Genomic DNA, 26,286 nt, shown 5'->3' on the forward strand with positions numbered 1-26,286 from the left:
GTACGTCCTATTTTGATTTGTCCTGCCAAGGTGTAACACCTCACATTTATCAGCATTAAACTCCATCTGCCATCCTTCAGCCCATTTTTCCAAATGGCCTAAATCACTCTGTAGACTTTGGAAATCCTCTTCATTATCCACAACATCTTGGTATCATCTGCATACTTACTAATCCAATTTACCACCCCTTCATCCAGATCATTGATGTACATGACAAACAACAAAGGACCCAACACAGATCCCTGAGGCACCCCACTAGTCACCTGCCTCCAACCCGACAAACAGCCATCCACCATTACCCACTGGCTTCTCCCATTCAGCCACTGCTGAATCCATCTTGCTATTCCTGCATTTATACCCAACAGTTTAACCTTCTTAACCAACCTTCCATGAGGAACCTTGTCAAAGGCCTTACTAAAGTCCATATAGACAACATCCACTGCTTTACCCTCGTCAATTTCCCTAGTAACCTCTTCAAAAAATTCAAGAAGTTTAGGCAAACATGACCTTCCAGGCACAAATCCATGTTGACTGAAGTTATCTGAATTTTTAGAACATTTTCATAAATAACGGGAAATAATGCATCAAATTTTCAGATAAAGCAATTTTGAACATCATGCCGTAAATCTCGATAAGAATATGTAAATATTTCACCATTAGTGCGTCGTGTTTTTGAGGAGATGTGAAATGCAGACGAACATCACACACACACACACGCACACACACACGCACACACACACGCACCCACACACACACACATACACACGCACATACACACGCACACACACACAAATACACACACATCCAAGATCAGACTTTTAATAGTTACTAGACCAAGTGCAGACCCGTTGGGTCTGTCCACACCAATGCGCGGTTGCGAAGGGGAAGGGGGGGGGGGGGGGGGGGGAGTGGGGGGGGCGGGATGCGGCGTCGCACACACTAACCACCCCCGCACACACACTAACTACCCTCCCGCACACACGCTAACTACCCCCTTGATATTATATTAATATTATTAATTTGCTCCTTTTACCCCATAACCGCCCTATCCACTGACGCATAGCCCCCAACTCGCAGGCGCGTCTAGATAGGGGGGGGGGGGGGGCAGAGAGTGAGGGTCGAGAGAGAATGGGGAGAGACAGAGAGAGAGGACCAGAGACAGAAGGGCAAGAGACAGAGGGAGAGGGGGGTGGTGGAGAGGGGAGGTGGGTGAGGGTGGGGGAGGGAGAGAGAGAGATGGGAGGAGAGAGAGATGGGAGGAGAGAGAGATGGGAGGGGAGAGAGAGGGGGGAGAAAGAGTGAGGGGGAGAGAGAGAGAGGGTGGTGGGGAGAGAGGGGGTGGAGAAAGAGGGGGGGGGGGGGGGAGGGAGAGGGGAGGGGAGGGGAGAGAGAGAGAGACCAGGGTCCGGGAGTCTGACGAAGAGGAGGAGAGACTGTGGAGGGGAGGGAGGGCTGGGGAAGAATGGGGGGAGGGTCCGGGAGACTGATGGGGAGGAGGAGAGACTGGGGGAGGGACAGGGTTAGCGTGGGCGTGCGGGGATGCGCTGCTCGGCCGCAGGCAGCAGCCACTGATCCACCGGCGGGAGCGGGAGCGGCTCTATCATGGCGGGGCGGGTCGCCGCTGCCGCGCTGCTGGTGATGAGCGCCGGAGCCGGTGAGACGGAGTCATTGTTTTGATCGGTTTGTGGCGCAGAGGGCGGGGACGAGTTGGGAGAGAGAGGATGTAGCGCCGGGCCAAGAGGGTGCGGCGGGGGGAGGTGATGGATGGAGGGAGAGGGAGAGAAGCGAAGGATGAGGCTGTGACTGATTGAGACTGGCAGCCTGGAGAGTGGGGGAATTGCGGATAAATAACGAGCGAAGGGGCAGAGAACAGGAGAAAGAGTGGAAGGGTTGGAGAGAGAATGGGGCAGAATGCTGGAGGGAAAGGGGCGAGGGAGAGGGGGTGCAGAGGCGGGAGGTGGCAGTAACTGGGTTGGGGTGAGGACTATGAGGCGGACGAGGGGTGGGAAGATGGAAGGAGGGGGATGATCGTGAGGGAGGGACAGACGCTCATGTTTGTGCCTGTGTCATTCCGTAATGTAACCGCATCTATTTTTAAACACTTCATCAGAACACATCAAAACATCTCTCTGGAGCCCCGGGGGAACAGCCTCTTGCAAAGACGCTATCCCCTGCTCTCCGTGTCCACCGCACCTGCTCCCCAGATGAGGTTTCCGACTCCTCATTCTTTAGTGAAGGTGATCCCCCCCGGCTGTCATAGATGGATCCCCACCCGCAACTCCCCTGTCCCGTGGTTTCCCTTTCGCTCCCCCGCCCCCCAGATACAACAAGGATAGGACCCCCCCTAGCCATCACCTTTCACCCCACCTGCCTCCCCATTTAACACACCATCCTCCTACATGTCCGTCACTTCCATGGTCCCACGATCAGTCACACCTTTCCATCTCGGCTTCGACAAAAATTGCTTCCTCCACAACTCTTTGGTTCACTCATCCCTTCCCACCCAAACCACCCCTTCCCCCGGTATTTTCCCCTGCCGATGCAGGAGATGTAACACCTGCCATATGTTCATAATTAGGAGCAGAGTTAAGCAATTGGGCCCCTCGAATCTCCTCCGCCATTCAATCATGGCTGATATATCTTTCCCTCTCGTCCCCATTCTCCTGCCTTTTTCCTATAACCCTTGACACCTGTACTAATCAAGAATCTTCACATTTACCATTTCCAATGACTTGGCCTACACAGCCGTCTATGGCAATGAATTCCACAGATTCACCACCCTCTTCACCACCTGTCCATGTACTTCCTCCTTCATCTCCATCCAGGGTTCTCAGGGTGAGACAGAGATGCATGTGCACCTCCTCTAACCTCATCTACTGCATCGTGTGGGGTCCTGTCCATCGGTGAGACCAAGCGTAGACTTGGCGACCAAATATGCACTTTGTCCACCAAGGCCTGCTGGATCTCCTGGGTGCCAACCATTTTAACTGCCCTCCCCTTTACCATTCTTATCTTTCTGTCTTGGGTCTCATCCATTGCCAGAGTGAGGTCATGGGCTACTAGACGGAACAATAATAATAATACATTTTATTTTTATAGCGCTTTTCTAAGACTCAAAGTCGCTTTACAATAGTAACAGACAATAGCAAACGGAGAAGCGGCGAACAAACAGCGCCAGCGTCCTCTCCGTGCAGCACATAAAGAAAGAATACAGACATAACAATAATAGACATTTAATCGGAATAACATATAATCGGAATATAACAAATAATAAAGACATCACAGAGACACAAATTAAAAACAGAATTCAATCCAAAAACAGAAAATCAAAAACACAGTGTGAAGAGAGAGCAGCGGCAACCAATTTGTGCCAGCGTCCACTCTCCCTTCACGGCAGCCATCTTGGACACAAACCTACAAGACTACAGTTAGACAAAAAAAATCATCCCCCCACAGTGGATAGCACTATGGGGGAAGGCACAATGTCCAGTCCCCACCCCATGTTCACCCCAAAGTCAGGCCTATTGAGGCCACCGCAATTGCCTCTACGGAGGCCCGATGTCCCTGGCCGTTCTCACCAGGTGGTCTTGCCCCGGCGTCGGGAGAGTCCTTTCGGCGGCTGGGCCACTTGGAACGGCCGCTTTCTGGTTGGAGCCCGCAGCTGCCGAAGCCGACAAGGCCGCGCCGGTTTGGAGCTCCCAGGCTCCAGATGACAAAGTCGGCGCCGCCTCTCCGCAGCCCGCAGCCCGGAGTTGTTGCTCTCGGCGGTCCAGCTCGCCAGAGCTCCAGCGCGTCGCTCCAGCGCGGCGACCCAGGCAAGGCATCGCCCGCTCCACTCCGCTCCAGCGCTCCAATGCTGTGCCGCCGCCGAGGCCGAGGTGCTGGGCGGTTCCCGCCAGGAAACGGCGCTCCAAGCCCGCAGGTAGGCCACGAGGACGGATCGACGGGCAGCCCGGAGAAGAAGCTGCCACACCGACCAGGTAGGGACCTAGAAATTAGGTTTACACCTACCCCCCACATTAAAAAGACCATATCCCCTACAAACAAAAAACAGGACTCAGTAAAAACTATAAAAAAAACGGATTTAAAACGGACGGCTGCTGGCTAGCAGCCGTTCACCAAGATGGCTCCTCCTCCTCGAACAGCACCTCATATTCTGCCTGGATAGTTTGCAACATTGAATACTCCAATTTTATAGAACTTATGCACAAATAAACCTCTTCCCCTCCCCTTTTTCCCCTCGAATCCCACCCACCCTCCCCTTTCCTGAAGCTTGACTGACCTTTCATCTGTCTCTCCCCCTCCCTCCCCCTTTATCCTTTCCAATGGGTACACAATCTGTAAGTTTGATACCCCTGGTTTTCGCAATCCACAACCCATTGGGGTTGTCTGTTGTTTCAACTCTGGCCTTTGTCGACCAATCTGCCTATCATCCCTCTTGGGGGGGGGGCCCATCCTAGCCTGTGTTCATCGATTACTACCCAGACTCTGTCCTGTTTGCCCGGAATGTCAGCAATCCATGTTTCTTCAGCATTTTGTGTCTCTCCCTCAGCTCAAACCTGTGAAGGCATGACGTTTGATAACATTATGACGTTCGATGCAGACTGAAGGTCCATCTGCACTGTCCCCTCACACATTCCCAAGGCATGGGTTTAGAGACAGAAGCTCCCTCCACTCATTGTACTGGGTACAGAGGGAGAGAATGTTTTGCAATAGGAAGGATTTTGATTGTTTAGGATTATACAGAGTGGCAGTGAATGGGGAAGGAAGGGATCTATTGGTAGTGTAGATGGTGGGAGTGAATGGAGTCTGTTGAGAATGGGGTCAGTGTTAGTAAATGGGAAGGGGTTGGGTCTGAAGGGATTCTGGAGGGTAGAAATGAATGGGATGGTCCTTTGGGAATGTGTAGGGTGAGTTAAATTGGAAATGCTGGGGTCCGTTGGAAGTGTGCAGGGTGGGTGGGAAGGCTGGGGTCTGGTGAGACTGTGTAAGGTGGGTGGATGGGAGGGGATGGGGGCGTTGGGAGTGTGCAAGTTGGGTGGGTGGAATGGGAAGGGCTGGGGTGGATGGGAGGGCTGGTCCGTTGGGAATGTGCAGGGTGGGTGGATGGGAAGCTTGTCTTCCATGACCTTGTCTCCCTGTAGCGTTGGCGTGGGTGCCGGGAGTGCGCCTGCCTCGGGGCCCTCTCTTCAGGGTAGAGGGAAGCCAGCTATCAGTGTTCTGCAACGTGTCGGCCCTGGATGAGACCAGTGTGCTGGATTTCGAGTGGACTTTAATCCGACGCTCGGAGCCTCCGGTAAGGCTCAGGCTGGTGAGTACGCGGGACCCGACCTTCGCCCACGCCAGCCTCCGACACAGGGTGCTCTCCACCGAGGTCGCCATCAGACGCCCCGCACCCGGCTCCGTCCAGCTGCTCATTGGGAAGGTTCGCAAATCCGATGAGGGCGACCTGGAGTGCAGTGTCCCGGCAGCAGAGGGGAGATATCGGGCCGAGTACACGGCCCTCGTCCAGCTGAAAGGTAGCCATGCGTTAACAAAGAACAATATCCATTGGTGGTGGGCAGGGGGAGGGAATGGAGTTATGGAGTGATACAGTGTGAAAACAGGCCCTTCAGTCCAACTTGCCCATACAGGCCAACATGTCCCGGGTGTGGCCTGTATTCCTCCAAACCTGTCCTATCCATGTACCTGTTTAACTATTTCTTAAACGTTAGGATAATCCCTGCTTCAACAACCTCCTCTGACAGCCTATTCCATACCCCACCACCCTTTGTGTGAAAAGGTTACCCTTCAGATTCCTATTAAATCTTTTAGCCTTCACCTTAACCCTCGATTCCCCTACTCTAGACAATAGACTCTGTGCATCGACCCAATCTATTCCTCGCATGATTTTGTACACCTCTGTAAGATCACCTCTCATTCTCCTGTGCTCCAATGAATAAAGTCTCAGCCTACTCATCCCCTCCCTGTAGCTCAGACCATTGGCAATGGGGAAGGGTGGTGCATTGGCAATGAGCAGTGGGAGTGTGTGGGGATGGATGAAGTCCATTGGCAATGGGCAGTGGGCGTGTTGAGAATATTTACAATCTTGTCTGGGCCTGAGCTACAGGGATAGTCTGGGCAGGCTAGAACTTTATTCCTTGGAGCACAGGAGGATGAGGGGTGACCTCATAGAGGCATATGAGATCATGAGGGGAATTGACAGGGTGAATGCCAAGTCTTTCACCCAGGGTAGAGAAATCAAGAGACACAGGTGAGAGGCAAAAGATTTAATTGGAACTCGAGCTGCAACTTTTGTTCACTCAGTAAATACACGTTATTTAAAATAGAAAACTTTTCAGAATAAAAAATATATACAAAACAAAAACTGCAAAAACTCTTCAGACATGGATGGCATAATGGCGCAGTGGTAGAGTTGGTGCCTTACAGTGCCAGGGACACGGGTTCGATCCTGGCCATGGATGCTGTCTGTGCGGAGTTTGGATATTCTCCCTGTGACCACATGGGTTTTCTCCAGTTGCTCCTGTTTCCTCACGCACTCCAAAGACGTACAGGTTTATGGATTAATTGGTTTTGCTGCAATTGTAAATAGTCCCTAGTGTGTAGGATAGTGTTAGTGTACGGGGTGAATGCTGGGCGGTGTGGACAAGGTGGGACAAAGTGGTATCCTCTGCGTTATTTCTTTAAACTAAACTAAACATTCTGAGTGTCTACATTCAAAAGGCACGTGGACAGGTACATGGATAGGAAAGGTTCAGGGGAATATGGGTGAAATGCAGACAAATGGGATTGATTTAGATTGGGCATTGACGCATTGGGCCAAAGGTTGTATGAACCTGAGTGAATGGGAAGGGTGGGGTCCATTGGGATTGGACAGTGGGAGTAATCGACTAGCAAGTAACGTTTCTTTTCTATTTCTCTCTCGCTCTGTACTCGTTCTTCAACCCACCCCTCCCTCCTTCTCATTCCCACATTCACCTCTCCTCATATCCCATCCTGCCCATCCTCCCACTTGACCCATTGCACCTTCCTGCCATCTGTCACTGTCTTCATCCTCACCTTCCTCTCCCCTCCATCCCTTCCATCCTGCCTGGATCCTCTCCGCTCGTTCTCTCCTTCCATCTCACAACACAACGCCAACCCAACCCACCCACACCCACCTCCGCCAATCCAGCCCTTCCCCCGAACCCCACCCATCACCCCCTACCATCCATCCCCCATCGCTCCCAGCGACCCTCCGGTACTTCGTCCTCACACTTCATACCCGCCCGCTCCCTCGCTATACTCCTTTCCCCCACACCACTCTTCCTCGTCCCGGTTCATTCACATCCCCTCCATCTTCCCCATCCCTCTTTCATCACCCCTCTCTCCTCTCTCCTCCATGCCCCCCCCCCCAATACCCATCTCCCTCTGTCCCCTCCCCCTGTGACAGTGGTGCCAGACACACTGCAGCTGACGGGCCCAGATGCAGTGGAGCCGCTCACGCTGCACCAGGGGCAGTCACTGGCGCTACACTGTGCCGTGGCCTCCTCCTCACCACTGCACCTCCACGTGGCAGTGAGTTTCGTCCTGCAGGAGGCGGCAGCGGGCCGGGGGCAGCCTGTGGCGGGGCTGGACCGTGATCTTGCCCTGGACGTGGACACGGGGGGCCCCTTCTGGCTGCGTTTCACGCGCGGAGAGGTGGGGCTGCAGAAATTTGGTGCCAACTCCTACCACCTGTACGTGCAGCATGTGGAGATGCAGGACGCGGGGCGTTACGAGTGTGTGGCCGCACAGTGGCTCCAGGACCCCGACGGAAGCTGGCAGAAGATTCTGGAGAAATCCGTCCCACTGGTCGAGCTGAGTGTCCAGCCCAATGGTGAGGGCACAGGTTGGACAGAGTGCAGCTCCCTATACACTGCCCCATCACATCACACACTCCCTCTACACTGCCCCATCACATCACTCCCTGTACACTGCCCCATCACATCACACACTCCCTCTACACTGCCCCATCACACACTCCCTCTACACTGCCCCATCACACACTCCCTCTACACTGCCCCATCACACACTCCCTCTACACTGCCCCTCACATCACACACTCCCTCTACACTGCCCCATCACACACTCCCTGTACACTGCCCCATCACACACTCCCTCTACACTGCCCCATCACACACTCCCTCTACACTGCCCCATCACACACTCCCTCTACACTGCCCCATCACACACTCCCTCTACACTGCCCCATCACACACTCCCTCTACACTGCCCCATCACACACACCCTCTACACTGCCCCTCACATCACACACTCCCTCTACACTGCCCCATCACACACTACACTGCCCCATCACACACTCCCTCTACACTGCCCCATCACACACTCCCTCTACACTGCCCCTCACACACTCCCTCTACACTGACCCTCACATCACACACTCCCTCTACACTGCCCCATCACACACCCCCTGTACACTGCCCCATCACACACTCCCACAGACGGACACAGTGAAGCTCCCTCTACAGTGCCCCTCACACACTCCCAGGGCAGACAGAGTGAAGCTCCCTCTAATCCATCATGTTTGGTTCATATTAAACTATGCAGACGTTTGGGTTGAGAGTGTTGGATAAACGCACTGGTCAGGCAGTATCTGAGGAGAGAGAACCAGTGTTAACAGTTCAGGTCCAACACCCTTCTTCAGCAGTGGTAAAGAGAGAAGTGTTTGTTGTCAGTGGGAGGGAGGGAGGGGCTGGGACGGGGGGGGGGGGGGGGGGGGGGGGGGGGGGGCGCTAGGCACTGTGTCTGATCGGTGGAGATGGAATGTGCAACGTGATAGAGCTTGTGTTGGGTGTTAATGACTGGGCTGTGGGGCTTGTTGAGCAGGTCAGACGGTACTAATGAAGAAAAAAGCTGAGGCCATGTGACCTGCAGAGCCAGCAATCCTGATACAGGGGAACTGCTGGTTACCCAGAGTCAGAGGGTGTTGAGATCGAGTCCTGCAGGATGCACCCTACCCTGAGGGGAGGAGGAGGGAGGGCGAGGGGCAATGGGTGAGGGTGGGAAGGGGGAACGGGAGTGTGGGAGAGCGAGGCTGAGGATGAGGGGCGAAGAGAGCGAGGGGGAGGGGGAACGGGAGGGTGGGCGGGTGGGTCCGTGGGCTAGTCTGGGACTGCATAGTAACAGTGCTGGGGGTGACACAGAGTGGTGAGAGTGGGGTGGGGGTTGGAGAGTGACTTGAAGCGAAGGGTCTTCCCCATGGACTCAGCAGTCGGTCGGCACCCACCCTGTGTCCGGAGTCTCTGGTGTGGGGGAGGCCCCAGGGTGGGCTCCCAACACAGCCATTGGGTTAGAACATGTGCAGGTGGCTCACTACTTTACCCACAGGACTGTGGCCCCTGCACGGAGGGAGAGAGGGAGGAGGTGATACAGGAGGTGCTGTAAATCATTGCTTTGTCCAGGAGAGGCAGTGGCCGCAGAAGGGCTGCAAATAGTGGTAGATTTAGGGCATAGAAACAAGCCCTTTGGCCCAACTTGGCTGTTCTGACCAAGGTGCCTGAGCTCGCCTTGTTTGCCTGCAGTCGGTCCATTTCATTTCCTATCCATGTACCTGCCCTCCGTGTACGTGTCTCTGCCACTTCCTCTGGCAGCTCATTCCATTCGCGCACCACCCTATGGTGTGGTTCAGTTGCCCCTCAGGTTCCTGTTAAATCTATGTCTTCCCTCCACCATTGGACTTCACTTCCCTGGGAAAAGACTGTGACCATTCACCTGATGGGAATCCGGGTCCAGTGGCATTGGATTTTAGGAATGAATGGGAAGGAGTGGGATCCATTAGTATTGGATAGTGGGAATGAATGGGAAAGGGTGCGGTCTGTTGGGATTGGACAGTGAAATTGACCAGCAAGTCACATTTCTTTTCTATTTTTGTCTTACTCTGTCTCATTCTTCAATCCGCCCATCCCTCTCTCATTCTCCACTTTCAACTCGTCAAAATCATGTTCCCCGTATCCCCTCTCACCCCTCCCCACTGCACCATTTCTGCTCTTCATGCATCCGACACTGTCACTCTCATATCTTCACCTCCCTTCCCCCCATTCCTTCACTCCCTCCATCCCACCATTCCCTCCCTCCCTGAAAAAATGGCTCATCGAGTCCCCTTTAATCTCTTCCCTCTCACGTTAAATCTATGTCCTCTAATTTTACTCACCTTTTCTATGTCCCTCATATTGCTGGTCACGCTACATCATAAAGTACTTGCTCAGCCTCCAGCGCTCCAGGGAAAGCAGGGCCCAGCCTATCAAGCCTCCCCTTATAACTCCAGTCCTCCAGTAAATGGATGTGATGTGGAGGTCAAGGATGCTGCTGCTACTCTTAGAAGAGAGGCTGTGGTTTAGGAAGGCATTTTCCAGCAACTGAACTCTGAATTTTATATTCACAGAAAGGGACAACTGGGAAACGGACCATTGGGCCCATCGAGTCCATGTGAAGCATGTTTAGTGAGGAGGAGACAGGGATTAGACAGGGTATTAAATGGTGCAGAGAGTAGGATGAGACAGGATGAGGTACTGAAGGGTCGTATTTGTTGAGACTTTGGGTCTTGCGGTGCTTAGTATTTGACTTTCGCTCTCCTCTCTCTTTCTCTCTCTCACACCACCCCTTCTAACTCCCTGCCCCCTCCCTCTCTCCCCTTGGCTAACCCCCCCCCCCATCCCTCTCCCCCCTGATCCCTCTCCCACCTCGTCATCCCCTGTTCTTCTTCCCCCTCTCCTCCCTCTCTCTTCCTCTCTACCCCCTCCTCTCCCCTCTCCAACCCCTTCCCCCCTCCTCCTCCTCTTTCCCTCTCCCACTTCCCCTCTCTCCTCTCCCCCCCCCCCCCCCCCCCCCCCCTTCCTCTCTTCCTCCCCCCCACCCCCACACAGAGCTGGCGGTGCGGGCTGAGATCGCTGTGGCCCCGGCCATGTTCTACCGTGGGGACACGGTGGCCCTGCTGTGTAACGGCAGCCTGGGGGCCCCGCTGGAGGAGGGGCAGCTGTCGGTGGGCTGGTGGGGCCCCGGGCAGCGGCTGCTGGCCAGCGTGGACCGGCGTGGGGTGCGAGCTGCCGGGGACGAGCGGACCGCGGTCGGGACGGAGCTGAGTGTGGACAGACCCGGCCCGTTGTGCTTCCGTCTACGGCTGCACGGTGCCCACCGCCAGGACCAGGGGCTGTACAGCTGCCAGCTAGCGCTGTGGGCACAAAGCCAGGACGGACACTGGTACCAGGCAACCGATGCCAGCTCCTCTCCCACCACACTCTTCCTCTACCTTACCGGTGAGTGCTGCACACACGGGGGGGGGGGGGGTCTGTGGGACGGGTGGCATGTGGGAGGGAGAGCGGGGACTTTCAGAAGGGGGAGGTGAGGGGGGGAGGGGATCACCGGGAGGGAAGGATAGTCGGAAGGTCTCTGAACATATCTCTCCTCCTGCTTTCAGTCACTGCCTTTGTCCCAATCTCTGTACCATCACCCTCCACCTCAGCTCTGGTTTCCCCCCCACTCCCTCTCCACCAAAGATTGTAGAAGGCGCTTGCTTTAGTATCTTTGCTCTCCATCTCGTCCCCTCCATCACATCTACTCCCTTCCCGTAACACAAACTCCCCCCTCGCTCCACGCCATCGCTCGCACACCCTTGCCCTCTCTCACACCACCTGCTCTCCATCTCCCCACCGCCACCCCATCCCTTCCCCCTGACCCTCCCTCCCCACCTTCCCTCACTCTCCCGCTCCCCGCCCTCTCCCCATCTTGCATCCTCTCCCTTCCTTCTCTCCATCACCCCATATCACCCCACCCTGCCACCGCTGCCGCCTCCTATCTGCTCCCACCCCCTCCCCTCTCTTTCCCACCCCTCTCCTTTACCTCTCTCCCCTCTTCCGCCCTCTCCTTTCCCCCTCCCCTCTCCTCCCCAGCTCCCTCTCCTTCTCCCTCTCCTTCCTCCCTCCCTCCCTTCTCCTTCCTCCCCTCCTCTCTCTTCTCCCCCCCCTCCCCCTATCTCTCCTCCCCAGCCCCCATGTTCCAGGTGATGTGTTGTTACACTGTGGGGAGTTGTGTGTGTGTGTGAGGTTTCCAGTGATCTTGTCCTTGCCCCCACAGTGTCTGACACGCTCACGCTGCCAGCTGTGGTGGGCGCGGTGACCTCTCTGTCGGTCTCCATCGCCATTGTCGCCGGCGTGACCTGCTGCTTCCTGCGGCGCCTCAGAAAGCGGAGGGACGCACAGTGAGTCTGGCCAAGCACACGCGGGCAGTACAGGCCGCACGGCATAATGTGGAGACAGCCTCACACTGCAGGGAGGTGATTTGGATGAGAACGTACACGGCAAGATTAGCAAGTTTGCTGATGTTACAAAAGCGGGTGGTTTTGCAGATAGTGAAGATTGTGAAAAATTGCAGCAGAATCTTGATTGATTGGCCAGTTGGGCTGAGGAATGCTTAAATACAGAGAATTGTGAGCTGCTGCATGTTGGGACGTCTAATAAAAGAAAGGATCTACACAGTAAATGGTAGCCCTCTGGGTAGTGTTGTGGAGCAGATTGGCCTAGGAGTACAGGTGCATGGTTCCTTGAAGGTGGAGTTGCAGGTAGATAAGGTGGTCAGAAAGTATTTTGGCACATTGGCCTTCGTCAGTCAGAGTATAGAGTATAACCATATAATCATATAACAATTACAGCACGGAAACAGGCCATCTCGGCCCTACAAGTCCGTGCCGAACAAGTATAGAAGTTGGGTGGTCATGTTGCAGTTGTATAAGATGTTGGTGAGACCGCATTTATAGTATTGTGTTCAGTTCCAGGAAAGATGTTATAGGAAAAATGTTATCAAGCTGGAAATGGTGCAGGGAAGCTTGATGAGGATATCGCCAGGACAAGAGGGTCTGAGCTATAGTGAGAGGTTGAGTAGGCTGGGGGTGCAGGGGGATGAGGGGTGATCTTATAGTGTATAAGATCATGAAATAGATCATAGATTGGGTAGATGCACAGTCTCTGAATCGAGGGTGAGAGGACAGGTTTAAAGTGAAGGAAAAGATTTAATAGGAATCTGAGGGGTAATTTTTTCACCAAAGGGTAGTGGGTGTATGGAACAGCTGCCAGAGGTAGTTGAGGCTGGGACTATCCCAACGTTTAAGTAACATTTGGAGAGGTGCATGGATAGGTCAGGTTTGGAGGGATATGGACTGAATGTGGGCAAGTTGGGCCAAAGGGCCTGTTTCCACATCATATCACACAATAACTATGAGAGGAACCCGGCAGCTTGACTGTGAAGCGGTGAACCTCTTTTAATGCAGGGAAGTGAGGCGATGATTCGAGAGCAGAAGTTGGGAATACACATTAATTGAGGAATAGGGGGTTGGAGTGCGGAAAAATGCCGGGTGATCGCAGAATCACTGTGCCTTGTATTCCATCTGTGGAATGTGATTTGTGTGACGTAACCTTTGACCCTCCCCTTGACCCTATTAACCCCACACCACGCTCAATCTGGCATTCTGAGCCTCCAACAGCAAGGCTGTAGGAACCATTCATTCCTCATGGAGAGACGTGCTCCCACAATAACTAACACTCCATGTCTTCTACCACAGGTGAGCCGTAACATGGGGGGATCCCAGGATAGACAGCAAATCATCTGGAGTTTTATTTAGCTTAGTTTATTGTTAGGTGTACCGAGGTGCAGTGGAAAGCTTTTGTTGCGTTCTATCCAGCGTAAAGACAATACATGATTACAGTCGAGCCATTTACAGTGTATAGATACGTTAATTCCATTAATGCAAGGTAAAGCCAGTAAAGTCCGATCAAAGATAGCCCGAGGATCACCAATGAGGTAGATAGTAGTCCAGGACAGGTCTCTAGTTGTGGTAGGATGATTCAGTTGCCTAATAACAGCTGGGAAGAAACTGTCCCTGAATCTGGAGGTGTGCATTTTCACTCTTCTTGCCAGTTGGGAGAGGGGAGAAGAGGGTGCGACTTGTCTTTGATTATGCTGCTGGCCTTGCCGAGGCAGAGTGAGGTATAAATTGAGTCAATAGAAGGGAGGTTGGTTTGTGTGATGGACTGGGCTGCGTCCACAATTTGCTGCAATTTCTTGTAGTCTTGGATGGAGCTGTTCCCAAACCGTGCTGTGATGCATCCTGAAGTTGTCATTGGGGATAGTATAGTTCGGGACACGGACACTGTTCTCAGTTACAAGGATCGAGAGTCCCGAAGGCTCTGTTGTCTGTCTGGTGCCCGCGTTCAGGACATCTCGTCTGACCTGCAGAGGAACTTGAAGTGGGAGGGGAAATATCTGGTTGTCATGGCCCATGTGGGTACCAATGACATAGGTAGAACGAGGAAAGAGGTTCTCCGAAAGGAATTTGAACAGCCAGGTATCAAATTGTAAAGCAGAAACAAGAAGGTCTGGGACCAAACTCCTGGCAAACCATATAACTAGGGCCGTAGATACAGCTTTAAACTAAATACTGGGCGGGCGGGGTCAACAAATTGTAAGTGTAAGGGTGGAGTTAAAGGGAGAGAGAGTTCAGGAAAAGTTACAGAAGTCTCCAGAATTAGCGGGAGGGTAAGTTTAAGAAGGGATAAGAGACTAAGGTCAGGTAAAATCAGGACTGGTGTGAGAGGGGAGGAGAACACCAAATTAAAGGTGTTGTATTTGAATGCACACTGTATCGGAAACAAAATGGATGAGCTTGTGGCACAGTTAGAATTTGTTGTAGGGATTACAGAGACATGGCTACAAGAGGATCGGAGCTGGGAGCTGAATCTTCAAGGTTATATGTCCTCTCGGAAAGAAGATCTTAAAGCCCTCCGTTTCTTCCTCGACTGCAGAACCAGCCAATTTCCGTCTATTCATACTCTCCTCCGCCCAGCAGAGCTGGTCCTTACCCTCAACAACTTCTCCTTCGACTCCTCCCACTTCCTCCAAATCCAAGGTGTGGCTATGGACACAAGCATGGGCCCCAGCAATGCCTGCCTCTTTGTAGGTAATGTCGAACAATCCCTGTTCCAGGTGTACACTGGCCCTCTCCCCAAACTCTACCTTCGCCACATTGAGGACTGCATCAGTGCTACCTCCTGCACCCATGCAGAACTCACTGACTTCATCAACTTTACGGCCAATTTCTATCCTGCACTCAAATTCACTTGGACCATCTCTGACATCTCCCTACCATTTCTAGATCTCACCGTCTCCATCACAGGAGACAGACTATTGGCCGACATCTACTACAAACCCACTGATTCCCATGGCAATCTAGACTACACTTCTTCCCACCCTGCTTCCTGTAAAGGCTCTATCTCCAAGTCCCAATTCCTCTGTCTATAGCGCATCTGACCCCAGGATGAGGTCTTCCTTACCAAGGCATCGACGCTGTCCTTATTTTTTGGAATGAGAGTTCCCCTCTTCCATTACAGATGAGGCTCTCACTAGGGTCTCCTCGATATCCCGCAGCTCCTCCCCCATTTGTAACAAGGACAGTGTCCCCCTTGTCCTCATCATCAGCTGTTGCATACAGCATATAATCTTCTAACATGTTCGCTACCTCCCTCTACCGGCCACATCTTCCCATCTCCACCACTTTCTGCTTTCCGCAGAGACCATTCCCTCCTGGTCAACTCGTCACTTCCCACCCAAACCACCCCCTCCCCAGGTACTTTCCCCTGCAACAGCAAGAAATGCAACACCAATCCCTTTACTTCCCCTCTCGACTCCATCCAACGACCCCAACAGTCTTTTCAGGTGAGGCAGAGGTTCACTTGCACCTCCTCCAACCTCATCTACTGTATCCGCTGTTCCAGGTGTCAACTTCCGTACATCGGCGAGACCAAGCGCAGGCTCAGCGATCGTTTCGCTGAACACCACCGCTCAATCCGTCTTAACCTACCTGATCTCCCGGTTGCTCAGCACTTCAACTCAGCACTTTAACTCCTCCTTCCATTCTCACACTGACCTTTCTGCCCTGGGCCTCCTCCATTGTCAGAGTGAGGCCCAGCGCAAACTGGAGGAACAGCACCTCACATTTCGCTTGGGTAGTTTACACCCCAGCGGTATGAACATTGACTTCTCTAATTTCAGATAGCCCTTGCTTTCTCCCTCCTTCCCCTCCCCCTTCCCAGTTCTCCCATTAGTCTTACTGTCTCCACCTACATTCTATCTCTGTCCAGCCCACTCCCCTGACATCAGTCTGAAGAAGGGTCTCGACCCGAAATTTCACCCATTCCTTCTCTCCAGAAATGTTGCCTGTCCCGCTGAGTTACTCTAGCATTTTGTGTCTACCTATCGGAAAGAGAGACAGGTGGGGCGAAGGGGCGGGGTAGCTCTGTTGGTAAGGAAAGAAATTCAGTCCTTAGTGGGGGGTGACATAGGATCAGAAGATGTAGAGTCATTGTGGATGGAGCTGAGAAATTGCAAGGGTAAAAATATCCTAATGGGAGTTATTTACAGACCCCCAAAGAGTAGCCAGGATATAGGATACAAGGTCCATCAGGAGATACAATCAGCATGTAAGAAAGGCAATGCTACGGTGGTCATGGGAGATTTCTATATGCAGGGAAAATCAGGTTGGTACTGGACCCCAAGAAAGGGAATTGGTAGAGTGCCTCCGTGATGGATTCTTTGAACAGCTTATAGTGGAGCCCACCAGGGAAAAGGCTATTCTGGATTTAGTGTTGTGTAATGAAATGGATTTGATAAGGGAACTCACAGTCTAGGAACCACTGGGAAGTAGTGACCACATCATGATTAGTTTTAATCTGCAATTTGAGAGGGAGAAGGTGAAATCGGATGTGTCAATATTGCAGCTGAGCAAAGGGAACAATGAGGGAGGTGGCCAAAGTTGACTGGAAAGGGACCATACAGGGATGATGGTGGAACAGCAATGGCAGGAAATTCTTGATAATTCGGAAGACGCAGGATCTTTTCATTCCAAAGAGGAAGATAGATTCTAGGGGGAGAGAGGCGACCATGGCTGAAAAGGGAAGTCATGGACAGCATAAAATTGAAAGAGAAGGCATATAACATTGCTAACATTTGTAAGAAGTGAGAGGATTGGGAAGCTTTTAAAGAACAACAGAAGGAAACTAAAAAGGCAATTCGGGGAGAAAAGATTTAATACAAAGGCAAGCTAGCTAATAATATAGAAGAGGATAGCAAGAGTTTCTTCAGTTATATAAAGAGTAAGAAAGAGGCAAGAGTGGACGTTGGTCCACTGGAAAATAAGGCAGAAGCGATAATGGGGCATAAAAAAATGGCAGAGGAGTTGAATAACTTTTTTGCATCAGCAATGTGCCTGAATTTCAAGAGAGAATTTAGAGGAGTGGCTATTACTAGGGAGAAGGTTTTTGGGAAGCTGAAACGGCTGAATAAGTCACCTGGACCGGATGGACTGCTCACTAGGGTTCTGAAAGAGGTAGCTTTAGAGATTGTGGAGGCATTGACAATGATATTTCAAGAATCATTAGAGTTACGATTGGTACAAGATGATTGGAAAATTTACAATATTACCCCGCTGCACAAAACAGAATAGTGGGAACTGTAGGCTGGGTAGTCTGACTTCAGTTGTTGGTAAGATTTTAGAGTCCATAATAAAGGATGAGGTTATGAAGTTCATGATGAAATAGGCCGAAGTCAGCATGGCTTTGTGAAGGGGAGTTCTTGCCTTACAAATTCGCTGGAAATCTTTGTGGAAGTAAATAACAGGACAGACAAAGAAGGGGCAGTAGTCATTGTTTACCTAGATGTTCAGAAACCTTCGATAAGGTGCCACAAAGGAGGCTGCTAAGGAAGATGAGAGCCCATGGTATCAAAGGGCAGAATACTAGCATGGATATCAGGTTGGCTGGATGGCAGAAGGCAAAGAGTGGCAATAAAGGGGGCTTTTTCTGGTTGGCTGCCAGTGACTAGCGGAGTTCCACAGGGCTTGGACCTGGGACCGCCACTCTTATCGTTGAATATTAATGATTTGGACGAGGGGATTGAAGGCTTTGTGGCCAAGTTTGCGGATGATATGAAAATAGGTGGAGGGGCAGGTAGTGTTGAGAAAGCAGGGACTCTGCAGAAGGATCTCGATTGGTTGGGAGAGTGGGCAGAGAAGTGGCAGATGGAATATAGTGTAGCAAAGTGTGGAGTCATACATTTTGCTAGTAAGAATAAATAGGAATAAAGGAGTAGATTATTTTCTAAAAGAAGAGACAATCCAGAAATCGGAGGTGCAAATGGACTTGGGAGTGTTGCTGCAGGGTTCCCAAAAAGTTAATCTGCAAGTCGAATAGGTAGTAAAGAAAGCAAATGCAATGCTAGCATTTATTTCGAGAGGGCTTGTACCCAAAAACTGGGATGTAATGCTGAGGCTGTATAAGGCGTTGGTCAGGCCACATTTGGAATTTTGTGAGCAATTTTGGGCCCCCTATCTGAGGAAAGACGTGTTGGCTCTGGAGAGGGTCCAGAGGAGGTTTACAAGAATGATCCCAGGAATGAGTAGGTTAATGTCTGATGAGCGTTTGTCAGCGCTTGGCCTATACTCGCTGGAGTCTAGAGGAATGAGGGGGGTCATAGAAACAGAAAATTGATGCAGACTAGGCCATTCGGCCCTTCGAGCCAGTATCACCATTCAAAGGTAGACAAAAATGCTGGAGAAACTCAGCGGGTGCAGCAGCATATATGGAGCGAAGGAAATAGCAACATTTTGGGCCGAAACCCTTCTTCAGACTGATGGGGGGTGGGGGCGGGGAGAAGAAAGGAAAAAGGAGGAGGAGGAGCCCGAGGGCTGAGGGAGAGATGGGAAGGGGAGGAGACAGCAAGGGCTAACAAAATTGGGAGAATTCAATGTTCATGCCCCCAGGATGCAGACACCAATTTCCGGTGTTTCTCGCTCTGGCCATGGAGGAGACCCAGGACAGAGAGGTCGGATACGGAATGGGAGGGGGAGTTGAAGTGCTGAGCCACCGGGAGGTCAGGTTGGTTATTGGGACGACAGATGGCACAATGGGCTAAGTGTTCGGCTGGCAACCGGAAGGTAGCCGGTTCGAATCCCGCTTGGAGTGCATACTGTCGTTGTGTCCTTGGGCAAGACACTTCACCCACCTTTGCCTGTGTGTGAATGTGTGTGAGTGATTGGTGGTGGTCGGAGGGGCCGTAGGCGCAGATTGGCAGCCATGCTTCCGTCAGTCTGCCCCAGGGCAGCTGTGGCTACAGAAGTAGCTTACCACCACCGAGTGTGACTGAGGAGTGAATGAATAATGCGATGTAAAGCGCCTTGAGTATTAGAAAGGCGCTATATAAATCCCATCCATTATTATTATTATTATTGCGGACCGAGCGGAGATGTTCGGCGAAACGATCGCCAAGCTTCCGCCTGGTCTCACTGATGTAGATCAGCTGACATCTAGAGCAGCGGATGCAATAGATGAGGTTGGAGGAGATGCAGGTGAACCTCTGTTGCACCTGGAACGACTGCTTGGGTCCTTGAATGGAGTCGAGGGGGGAGGTAATGCGACAAGTGTAGCATCTCTTGCGGTTGCAAGGGAAAGTGCCAGGGGAGGGGAGGGAAGGGAAGAATTGACAAGGGAGATACGGAGGGAGCGGTCTTTGCGGAAGGCAGACACGGGGGGAGATGGGAAGATGTGGCAAGTGGAGGGGTCACGTTGGAGGTGGCGAAACTGACGGAGGATTACTTGTTGTATGTGACGGCTGGTGGGGTGAAAGGTGAATACTAGGGGGACTCTGCCCTTGTTGCAAGTGGGGGGATGTGGGGAGAGAGCAGTGTTGCGGGGTATGGAAGAGACCCTGGTGCGAGCCTCATCTATGGTGGAGGAGGGGAACACCCGTTCCCTGAAGAATTAGGACATTTCAGATGCCCTAATGTGGAACGCCTCATCCTGGGAGCAGATGCGGTGTAGACGGAGGAATTGGGAGTAGGGGATGGAGTCCTTACAGGAAGCAGGGTGGGAAGAAGTGTAGTTCAGATAGCCATGGGAGTCAGTACGTTTATAGTGGATGTCGGTCAGAAGTCTATCACCTGCAATGGAGATAGTGAGGTCAAGGAATGGTAGGGAAGTGTCGGAAATGGTCCAGGTGTATTTGAGTGCCGGATGGAAGTTAGTGGTGAAGCGGATGAAGTCAGTCAGTTGTGTGTGGGTGCAGGAGGTGGCACCAAAGCAGTCGTCGATGAAGCAGAGGTAGAGGTCGGGTATGAGGCCCTGGTACGTATTGAACAAGGATTGCTCGACGTAACCGACAAAGAGGCAGGCGTAGCTGGGGCCCATGCGTGTGCCCATAGCTACGCCTTGTATTTGGGGGAAATGGGAGGAGTTAAACGAGAAGTTATTGAGGGTAAGGACTAACTCCGCTAGGCGGAGGAGAGTGTCAGTGGCTGGGTATAGGTTGCTTCTCCGGTCGAGGAAGAACCGGAGGGCTTTGAGCCTATCCTGGTGGGGGTTGGAGGTGTAGAGTGACTGGACGACAATGGTGAAGATGAGGGGGTGAGGGCCTAGAGAATGGAATGCGCGGAGACGACGGAGAGTGTCTGAGGTGTCTTGAACATAGGTAGGAAGGGATTTAACCAAGGGGGATAGGATGGAGTCAAGGTATGTGGAGATGAGTTCGGTGGGGCACGAACAGGCAGAGACAATGGGTTGGAGGCTCGGGCGGGCAGGGCATGGGAGTTGATGAAGTCGGTGATGGTGCTAGAGATAGTGGCCTGGGGCTCGTCAGTGGGGTCATGGTCCAAGGGTAAGTAGAAGGAGGTGTCCGAGAGTTGGCGCGTGGCCTCAGGTTTGTAGAGATCAACGCGCCAGACTACCACGGCACCTCATTTGTCAGCGGGTTTGATAACCCAGTCTGGGTTGTTGCGGAGTGAGTCGATGGCAGTGCGTTCGGGGGGGGAGAGATTGGAGTGAGACAGGGGAGTGGAGAAGTTGAGGCGGTTGACGTCGCGACGGCAGTTTTGGATAAAGAGTTCTAAAGCCGGAGGGCCACGAGGGGGGTGGGTCCACGAGGAGGGGGTTCGTTGGAGACAGGAAAAGGGATCATCAATAGGGGGGCGAGGACTCCTTCCCGTGGAAGAACGCTGTGAGGCGGAGGCAACGGTAGAAGAGCTCCAAGTCGTGGTGGGCGCGGAACTCATTGAGGTGGGGACAAAGTTAACGCCTCTGCTGAGGACCGACCATTCGGTGTCGGAGAGGGGGATGTCAGGGGGGATGGTGAACACACGGCAGGGATGAGGGTTGGGGCCGGAGAAGGGCAGGTGGGTGGACTGGGGACGAGGCGATGTGTGGTGGGGGGGTAGTGGGTGGTCAGGGGGTGGGGGGTGAGAAGGATGTAGTTTGGGTAGGGAAGAGCAGGGGTCACATAGTTAGAGGGGGATGGGGAAGACCCAGTGGAACTGCCACTGAGGTTACCAGGGTTGGGCAGACTTGCACGAGGACCCAGTGGAGTCAAACCCAGGAGAGTGGGTTTATATGATCATGGCTGAACATCCAAAATCAGTATCCCTTAGCCCTAAGAGCTAAATCTAACTCTCTTGAAAGATACAGAATAGTGAAAGGCTTGAATAGAGTGGGTGTTGAAAGGATGTTTCCACTAGTGGGAGAGTCTAGGACTTGAGGTCACAGCCTCAGAATTAAAGGACGTTCTTTTAGGAAAGAGATAAGGAGGAATTTAATTAGTCTGAGGGTGGTGAATTTGTGGGATTCTTTGCCTCAGAAGGCTGTGGAGGCCATCAGTGGATATATTTAAGGCAGCAATAGATAGATTCAAGATTAGTACAGGTGTCAGAGGTTATGGGGAGAAGGCAGGGGAATGGGTTTAGGAGGGAGAGATAGATCTACCATGATTGAATGACGGGGTAGACTTGATGGGCCGAATGGTCTAATTCTGCTCGTATCACATGATCTTATGACAAAATGCTTTCTATGGTGAATCTGTGGAGGTTGGTGAGAGTTGTTGGGGACATGCCGAACTTCCTGAAACTTCTACGGAAGTAGAGGCGTCGGTGTGCTTTCTTGGTCGTTGCTTCAATATGTGTGGTCCACGAGAAGTTGTTGGTGACAATGACTCCTAGAAACCATCCCTACTTCGGTGCTGTCAATGCAAACTGGGGTATATGTACCATACCGCTTCGTGAAACCCATCACTCTTCTTTGTCATGTTGACGTTGAGAGAAAGGTTGTTGTCTCGACACCAGGACACGAGGTTCTCCATCACCTTCCTGTACTCCGCTTCATCATTATTTGATGCCCAGCCAGCAATGGCGGTGTAATCTACGAATTTGGAGATGGAATTAGATTGGTACATGGCTGCACAGTGGTGGGTGTGCAAGGAGTGAAGAAGGGGAGCTGTGAACGCATCCTTGTGGAGCCCCCGTGTTGGGGATTATGGTGGAGGATGATTTGTCCCCTATCCTCACTGATTGAGGTCTGTTGGTCAGGAAGTCGAGGATCCAGTTGCAGAGATGAGTGCTGACTCTAAGTCCCGTGAGTTTGGTGATGAGCTTGGATGGTATAAAGGCAGAGCTGTGGTCTTTGAATAGGAGTCTGACATAGGTGTCTCTCTTATCCAGGTGTTCCAGGGCTGAGTGTAGGAGTGTGCTCCTTGCATTCCAAACACTGACCCAGAAGGCTGCAACCCAACTCTGAGCACCACTACACCACCCTCCATACCTCCTGGGAACCCCGACCCAATCCTCAACACTGCTACCCTAAACCACACCCATCATGGCAAACAAAACATCATCCCCAATGCTCGAATCCCAGCCCTAACCCAATCCTAACCGAACCCTCATCGCCCCATCAAACTGCACCTCATTCCATGTAGATATTGGACAGTGTATTCTTGCAGGCGAGTATGGAAGTGATCCAATTTAAAAATAAGTTTTGAAGTATGATTTTCTAATGATTGCAATTGTTATTTTCAGATCTTGATGCCCGTCCGTGAGTTTCCAAGCTGAGGAACTGAGAGGCAAGATTGAATGGTTTAACAGTCGTCGATACGCCAAAAGACCATGTAACCCTGATTTGCATCACTGTTTACAGAGCGTACTGGGGTAGCAGCTGATATTACCTGAGTAGTTTCCAATGAACTATGATCTCTGCCTTGGGAAGGACATTTTCGCAAAGTCACGCAGCTGGGAGGTGCTCTAGCAGTGATTTCCCGCCTTGTTTTGTACAATAATCTCTTGTTTGTAATTGTGTATAAATGAGTTGCTAGATTTTACAGGCAGTGAACGAGATCATACTGTTCAATTTATAACAGGAATTTCTAGCTGTTTCTTTTAATCTGTTATTTATGGTTTTGAGGCAAAATGCCATACCACAAGGTGCTGCTGGGGAATGCGTTTGTGGATGTTGAATATGGCATCATTTAGCTGGTGATGAGGCAGGTGATTGAGCACCTGAATTGCTTCTCACACTGCTTGGCCAAGGTTGTGGAAAAGATGCTGATGCCCACGGCCTGGTGATGATAAAACGGTACAATGTGGCTTTGTATGTGTCTACTTTGGATGATAAAATTAATCAAGAATGGCAAACAGTTATTATCTTCCACCACCATGGGCAAGTTTTGAGTCAGATCATTCCTGGTTCCGAAAGGAACCTTTACTGATTATTGATTTTTTTTTTTCCAAAATGGACCAAAATATGTTTCTTGGTGTGAAAGGATGCAAAGACAATGCTTTTTGTCTCTCCTCTTACTTTCTCCTGGGACATTAAAACTGTGGAACTTTTCATTTATTCATGATATCAACATTCATTTTATCATGTTTGTTTTACTGTTTTAGTTTTGGATGTTTTATGGTCTATAACTCTTCAGCTTGGTTTCTCAGTAAACACGATGAGATACTTTGTGCAAAGTAATTGAATAAGATACTGGTGGCATTGTGATCTGGTGTACTTCCTGGGTTGCTCCTATTTAATCATTCTATATGGAATGTCAGAGATCTGACCCAAGCACAAACCTTGGTCATTGTGAACTGTAGCATGGTTGTCCGTTTTAATGTATTTTAACTGGACATGAATAAGATATACACTATCCAATTCCTACACAGTGGCAGAGATGCTGCCTTACGTCAGAGAACAGGGTTCGATCCCAACTACGGGTGCTTGTCTGTACGGGGTTTGTATGTTCTCCCTGTGACTGCGTGAGTTTTCTCCGGGATCTTGTTACCTTCCACAGTCCAAAAACGTACAAGTTTGTAGGTTAATTGGCTTTGTATAAATGTAAATTGGTCCTAATCTGTGTAGTGTTAGTCTGCGAGGATCGCTGGTCGGCGCAGACTCAGTGGCTGAAGGACCTGATTGTGTGCTGTATCTCTAAACTATGCTAAACTAAAGTAAGACCAAAGTTATGATTTCATATTCACTGAGTACAAATCCAAGTATCCCACAATAGAATTCCAATGTACTGATATTTATGGAATCCCAATATACCAAAATAATTTTGGAGAATTGCAGTGAGCTTAGCTCATTCTCTTTACTCCCATATGTCGGAATTTGATGGAATGAACTATTTTCTATCTGCAGTTAATGAAATTCCGACAGATCAAGATTCTCTCTGTTTATTTTTATTGTTTAAAATCCTATTAGACTAAATTCATTTGGCATGCACGTCCCAATCTAAATGTAAAGTGGCCTTTTGCCAACATTAAGCACACGGAAGAGCTACAAACTTTTTAAACAGTTAATCCTCATATTGGTTAAATAAATATTTTAGCTTGAATAATAGTTCTGTTACATGACAAACTTTTTAAACGGTTAATCCTCACATTTTTTAAATAAATATTTTAGTTTGAATAATAGTTCTGTCAATTTGCTGAATACATTATTTAATGTGTGATTGCAAAGGTTCACTTGTTTTTATCACAAAGCTATGAGGGATATTGGGATTAGTGTACCCCAGAGATGTTTGATGCAGTAACTCATGACAATGTTGAAAAATCACTGAAGACCATGACTGATAGTTTAAATCAGACAACCATAATTTTAGTTTAGGTTAGTTTAGAGATACAGCATGGAAACAGGCCCTTCGGCCCACCGGGTCCGCTCTGACTAGTGAACCCCGCACATTAACACTATCCTACACCCACTAGGGGCAATTTTTACATTTACCAAACCAATTAACCTACAAACCTGTACGTCTTTGGAGTGTGGGAGGAAACCGAAAATCTCGGAGAAAACCCACACAGGTCACGGGGAGAACGTACAAACTCCGTACAGACAGCAGCCGTAGTCGGGATCGAACCCGGGTCTCTGGCGCTGCATTGGCTGTAAGGCAGCAACTCTACCTCTGCGCCAAGGTTAAGACGTTGCAGGCCATGACTAATGCTCACAAGGAAATGGAGGAAAATTGTACCATTTCCCACATTGGAGAATTAACCACCAATAAATTGTTTGTTTTTTTAATTATTTGGATATATAATTGGTGAGAAATGAGTGAAATGTTATCGCTGTCTGTGCTCTAACTGACAACTTGAACATTGTGGATGATGAACTAAACTGAGGAACTGAGACATTAACCGTTGCACACTGTATGCCTCCTCATTGCTCTCACTAAGGGCATGTGTACACTGTAAACTTTTTGTAAAATGACTTGATTAAGCATCAAACAGTAGCAAAGCTAAGAGTGCAAATGTTGGAAATGTGCAGCAGATCAGTTGTCAGTTGAAAGCAATATTTGTCACTTCATTCCCATGTTTCCAGCATTCAAGAAGGGGCCAATTATTCTTTGCATATTCCCTGCTTCAACTTTGCTCGCTGTAAGCCTACATATTTAAATTGTAGTTAAAAATACTCTTCCCTTTTACCCAGCTCCTTCACAAACCCACAATCAACCTGGCTATTGTCCTGTAAAGGGGATAACTGTAGGGCATCGGTATTTTTTGTTCTGAATGTGTAACATGTACTGGTGGGCAATGGTGCTCTGTTCATATAGACTGTAAGCATGACGTTCATAGCACATTATAGCAACAAGAGCTTCTTTGAAGTATCGGACACTTCTGCTACAAAATGCAATCACACTGTACTCCTTGTTATGGTGCTGTGTCGATGTTGTCATTTAACACGAGGTTTTACGTTTCACAGTAAAGTAGGTCATTTTTGTAAATTTGTTTTAAAAATTATTTTAATGCAATTGTATCTTTTTGTTTCAACTTTCTGCATTGCTGCTCACATTTTGGTATAAGGGAATAAAATGGACATCAGCCCAAAGAAGGAATAGGCGACGTTTCGGGTCGAGAACCTTTTTCAGACTGATGTCGGGGTAGAGGGGAGGGGGGGGGGGGGGGGGCGGGAAAAG

The 26,286-nt window shown here is 50.6% G+C and overlaps 1 protein-coding gene across 3 annotated transcripts; it reads left to right on the forward strand.

Moving 5' to 3' along the window:
• Positions 1-1,521: 1,521 nt before the first annotated feature.
• Positions 1,522-23,684, forward strand: igsf8 (immunoglobulin superfamily member 8). 3 transcript variants are annotated; one of them, XR_004415545.1, is made up of 6 exons: positions 1,522-1,654; positions 5,145-5,519; positions 7,433-7,858; positions 10,905-11,294; positions 12,112-12,310; positions 22,913-23,684. XR_004415545.1 is itself a non-coding variant. In XM_033042251.1 (6 exons), exons 1-6 carry the CDS (start codon positions 1,603-1,605, stop codon positions 22,917-22,919), a joined length of 1,374 nt encoding a protein of 457 aa, XP_032898142.1. In that variant the 5' UTR covers positions 1,522-1,602; the 3' UTR covers positions 22,920-23,684. The 3 variants fall into 3 exon arrangements, 2 of the variants coding, with proteins under 2 accessions (XP_032898142.1, XP_032898144.1); XM_033042251.1 differs by having other exon boundaries at positions 12,112-12,235; XM_033042253.1 differs by lacking the exon at positions 12,112-12,310.
• Positions 23,685-26,286: the final 2,602 nt, after the last annotated feature.

This window comes from Amblyraja radiata, chromosome 24 (genome assembly GCF_010909765.2).
Source record: "Amblyraja radiata isolate CabotCenter1 chromosome 24, sAmbRad1.1.pri, whole genome shotgun sequence".
NCBI classification, from domain to species: Eukaryota; Metazoa; Chordata; class Chondrichthyes; order Rajiformes; family Rajidae; genus Amblyraja; species Amblyraja radiata.